Source organism: Eimeria necatrix, genomic scaffold, assembly GCF_000499385.1.
Source record: "Eimeria necatrix Houghton genomic scaffold, Enh_scaff75, whole genome shotgun sequence".
NCBI lineage: Eukaryota > Apicomplexa > Conoidasida > Eucoccidiorida > Eimeriidae > Eimeria > Eimeria necatrix.
Window position 1 is genome coordinate 91,149 of NW_013651750.1, and position 4,666 is coordinate 95,814.

Below are 4,666 nucleotides of genomic sequence, written 5' to 3' on the forward strand. Positions count from 1 at the left end.
ACGGGAAATAAACAAAATACTTATCTCATCTTAAGCACTCCCTCTGCTCCCCATTTGGCATTTTAAAAACTAATTGTTTCCACTTTCTGAAGCTGATCCTGAAGGCCTCAGCTGGCAGGAAGCAGAGGCAACCAGAGCCAGCCTTTTAAATCTTTTCTTATTACCGGCAAAGACGCTTTTAAGTGAAGTCACTTTGTATGGGCTCGAGCAGTATTGTTTGTATAGACATTCAGGTTTCTGCGTGCTGCTGAACGAGCTTTCAGGAACCCTTTGCAGAAACCCCCATTCCATATCTCCATTTGCCTTTATCTTTCTGAATATTAGCAGTTTCATTGCTCTTAGAGGTGCCTTTCCTGTGCAGAAGCTCTTATTGAATGTTTTTATTTCCTTTTATCCCGCTGACAATCAGCAGCTTGATCGCTGTTGAAGGCTGTCTGGCTTTGAACTGTGGGCGAGCCAGGAGCCACAGACCTGCAAAGTTTGTTATAAATGCGGCGTTTTACTCCATTCAATTCATTTCAATTCCATTTAACTTGACGCGGTAACTGCTAGCTATTAATGCCGCAGTGTAAACCGAATCACTCCCACGCATGCATGCAAATTGCAGCTTCGGCGCCTTCCGGTGAAGACTTTGGCTGCCAGTGCGGCTCAAAACACCTTTAAATGCAGCAACTGCTTAATCAATTAATTATTTTGAGTGAAAGAGGAAATAAATTCAGAGGCTCTCAACAGCGGGGCTTGATCGGCGAAACAACGCAGTTCAAAGAGGTTCTGAAGGAGCCCAGCGCATGCGGATGACTTAGGTTTCGCGCAGACTGAACCTCTCAGCGAAGTAAATATGAATTAAAATTTGAAATTGAATTGTCTGCGTCGACTTCTGCTGCGAACTCCAGCCGGAACAGCTTCTGCAGCAGCAACTGTGGCTGCTGCTGCTGCTGCTGCTGCCGGTTTCGGCGGCGGCAGCGAAGAGTTCTTTGGTTTCTTCCGGGCAGGCCGCTCCACGAGGTGTACATACACTGCAGCAGACACCGATGGAGGAGCTGGGAAGCTGCTTGCATGCATGCATGAAGTGCTGCAGCAGTTTCCTTCAAGTTTCCCGTTGAGCCTTCACTGACTGCAGCAGCAGCAGCAGCAGCAGAGCAGCAGCACTTTGGAAATGGAGCCCGCGGTGTCTGCGCCGAAGAAGTTTTCTTTTTCTTTGAAAAAGAAGACCTCAGACCCCCGGCTGTCGCCTCCAGGCGCAGCAGCAGCAGCAGCAGGAGTGAAGACTGAAGCTGCTGCTGCTGCTGCTGCTGCTGCTGCTGCACCCAAGCCCCTGCTGGGCTTCGAACGCGGGGGGCCCCCCGAGGGCCCCAAGCCCCAGCTGCTGCTCAGCATCAGCGGCGGCAAACTCGAGGTAGAGGGGGGCCCCCCTGCTGCAGCAGTTCGCGTAATTCCTTGTCCCAATCCGCTGCCTCTTTCAGCCTACCGCATGAGCCTTCTTGCTGCGCAGCAGCAGCAGCAGCAGCAGCAGCAGAGTCCGGAAGTTTCCGCAGAAGCAGCAGCAGAAACAGCAGCAGCAGCAGCAGCAGCAGACACGGGCGCAGACGCTGCACTGCAGCAGCTCAAGGCAGAGCGGCCTAGCCCCGAAGGCGCGCAGCAGCAAGTCGCAGCAGCAGACGCCGGCGCTGCTGCAGCAGCTGCTGCAGCAGCTGCTGCATCATCCGCTGCAGCACTTGCTGCAGCAGCTGCTGCATCATCTGCTGTATCACCTGCCGCAGGAGCTGCAGCAGCAGGAGCTGCTGCAGCAGCTGCTGCAGCGCCTGCTGCAGCAGCAGTGAAGACTGCTGCTGCAGCGGCTGCTGCAGCACCTGCTGCAGCAGCAGTGAAGACTGCTGCTGCAGCGCCTGCCGCAGGCCCTGCTGCAGCAGCAGTGAAGACAGAGCCTGGGGACACGCCGGCGCCGCGCCCAGCAGCAGCAGCAGCAGCAGCAGCAGCAGCAGCAGCAGCAGCAGCAGCAGCGGCGAAGGGGGAGTGTGGGGCGAAGCGGCGGCTGACGGACGAAGAAGTTGCTGCTGCTATAACAGCAGAACTTCGCGGCGAAGTTTCGACTTCTTTGGTGGTTCCTTTATTGGCCCGGACTTCAGTTTTGGCGGAGATCCGGAGGCGTTACCGCGAGGAGAAGGCCCGCAGCAGCAGCAGCAGCAGCAGCAGCAGCAGCAGCAGCAGCAGCAGCAGCAGCAGCAGCAGCAGCGGCGGCGGGCAGCAGCAGCGGCGCAGGCCGTGGCAGCAGCAAACTGGAGAAACTGACAAAGAGCTGCTGCAGCGCGAACTCGCAGTGCTGCCGGAGGCCCCTTTGCCCAGCAGCAGCAGCTACGAAGCAATGCCAGTGGAGGAGTTTGGTGCAGCAATGCTGCGGGGCATGGGGCTGGAGTTGCTTCCTGCTGCTGCTGCTGCTGCTGCTGCTGCTGCTGCTGCTCCCCAGAAGCGCAAACCCTACTCCCGCGCAGGCCTCGGCAGCGACAGAGAACTCGAAAGACTGCAGGAGAAAATCGAGCAGCAAAAGCGGCTCCAAGAAGCAGCAAAAAGGTCCAAACAAGTCTTCATTCCCCTCAGAACGGCTGCAAACTCCCAGCAGCAGCAGCAGCAGCAGCAGCAGCAGCAGCAGCAGCAGCAGCAGCAGGGGGAGTGAGCGTTGACAGGGCCGCAGCGCGGTCGGTGCTGCTGCAAAGCCAAACGCGCTGCTGCCGCTGCTGCTGCCGCAGCAAGTTTCGGCTGCAGCAGCAGCAGCAGCAGCAAGACTCCGCTGCTGCTGCTGCTGCAGCGGCCAGTTTCGGCTGCTGCTGCTGCTGCAGCAGAAACGCCAGCCGTGCTGACGCAGCTGGCAGCAGCAGCAACCCCGTACAGCCGGGGAGTAGTGCAGCACCAAGTGCAGCAGCTGCAGCAAGTGCAGCAGCTGCAGCAAGTGCAGCAAATGCAGCAGCTGCAGCAAGTGCAGCAAGTGCAGCAAGTGCAGCAGCTGCAGCAAGTGCAGCAAATGCAGCAGCTGCAGCAAGTGCAGCGGCTGCAGCAAACGCAGCAGCTGCAGCAACTGCCACCTGTAGAGAAAAAGGGTTTAGGGTTTGTGACTTAGCAGCAAAATAAAAGACAATTAATTTATTTGCATTAAAGGCCGCTGCCTCTTTTGCTGCGCTGCAGTTAGTTCGGGTGTATAGACACTTGCTGCAAAGCCAGCTGCTGCTCGTGCTGCAGCAGCTGCAGCAGCTGCAGCAGCTGCAGCAGCGGCAGTTGCTGCAGCGTTGCTGCAGCAGCAGCTGGGTCTCGCGCCTTTGCTGCGCCCGCTGCACCCACTGCAGCCTCTGCTGCTGCTGGTGCAGAGGCAGCAGCAGTTCCCGCTGCGTAGCAGCAGTTGCTGCTGCTGCGGGCGCTGTCGCTGCAGCAGCAGCAGCAGCAGCTGCTGCTGCGGCTACTCGTGCTGCTGCTGCTGCAGGGGTGCGCGCCCGTGCTGCTGCCAGCAGCTGCTAGGGTGGCTGGAGCCCATGTGTGCGTTTCTCACTAATGTTTTGCAGCAGCAAAACTGAATTATTTCTTTTTGTCTTATTTGGTTCTGGGAGTTTGCTGCTGCTGCGCTGCAGCAGCTGCAGCTCCCGAGTCTAGCTAGACGCCAGCAGCAGCTGCAGCAGCTGCAGCAGCTTAGAAATAAAAGTGACAACTCTGAATCCCTAAATGTTAATTGTTGGGTTTTAGTGCGCTGGGGTGTACGGACAGCTGCGGCGTGGCCCGGGCTCGGCAGCGGCGGGGGTTCCTGTCAGTTAATCTGCAGAGCGAAATTCGGAATGGCTGCAGCAGCAGCAGCAGCAGCAGCAGAGCTGCTGCTGCTGCAGGGCGTACTAAAAGGGTTTTGAACTGGAAATGGCTTTTGGGGAAGGGCTGGGGAGTTAAGAGCGGCAGACGCGCGAGCTGCAGGTACACCCCAGCGGTGTGGGGGTGCTGGTGCTGCAGCGGTTTGGTGCATTGTGTTTCTTTGCGGCTTTCTTGCGGACTTGCGGACTTTGAATAAAGGGAAAAGTTTGCAAGTGGAAGTTGGGGGGCTGTTTAAGCGACGAAAGGGCGGCTGCGGCGAGCCGAAGCAGCCAACGCTGCTGCGCACCGGTGGTGCTGCTGCTGCAGCGGCTGCTGCTGCTGCGCAGGGAAGCGCCACCTTTTGCTGCGATCAAGTTGCAAACTGAGCAAAATACTGCAGCAGCAGCTGTCTAGACAGCACACGGACCCTCGCTGGCGCCGGGGTTGCTGCAGATCGCCGCGCTTCCGCCGTCACATTCAAGTTTGTGCTGCCCCCACAGGCGTTTGCTGCGCGAAGTCGAGCGTGGAAGTGGTCTTTTTGCTGCTAAGCTTTTCTATTTTCATTTCTTTCTTCTCCGGAGTGTCTTTGGGGGGCTTTTGGAATTCTTTTCGCCTTTCCCGCCCCCCTGCTGCTCCTCCCCCGCCGCGGGTGCATGCCTTGGCAGCAGCAGCAGCAGCGCCGCGCCTCTCCGGCCCCCTGCGCACACGGCTGCCTGCTGCTGCTCCGACGCCAGCACTAGGGGGTCTTGCTGCTGCTGCTGCTGCTGCTGCTGCTGCTCCAGCCAGCCCGCGCCGCCGCAGCAGCAGCGCCCGCAGCAGCACCCGCCGCAGCAGAGCGGCCGCT

At 58.4% G+C, this 4,666-nt stretch overlaps 2 protein-coding genes across 2 annotated transcripts in view; one reads left to right on the plus strand and one right to left on the minus strand.

Moving 5' to 3' along the window:
- Positions 1 to 1,156: 1,156 nt before the first annotated feature.
- On the plus strand, positions 1,157 to 2,671 carry ENH_00074720 (hypothetical protein, conserved; the record flags this gene model as incomplete). The annotated part of the gene is made up of 1 exon (XM_013577623.1): positions 1,157 to 2,671. One exon carries the CDS (start codon positions 1,157 to 1,159, stop codon positions 2,669 to 2,671), a length of 1,515 nt encoding a protein of 504 aa, XP_013433077.1.
- A 506-nt stretch (positions 2,672 to 3,177) lies between these two features.
- ENH_00074730 (hypothetical protein) overlaps positions 3,178 to 4,666 on the minus strand; it is a gene marked incomplete at both ends in the record, with an annotated part of 2,368 nt that continues 879 nt past the window's right edge. Inside the window, 3 exons of the mRNA XM_013577624.1 lie at positions 3,178 to 3,412; positions 4,130 to 4,204; positions 4,528 to 4,666. The exon at positions 4,528 to 4,666 is cut by the window's right edge and continues 535 nt beyond it. Of these exons, the coding sequence (XP_013433078.1) occupies positions 3,178 to 3,412; positions 4,130 to 4,204; positions 4,528 to 4,666 (449 nt within the window). The remainder of the gene's footprint in view (positions 3,413 to 4,129; positions 4,205 to 4,527) is intronic.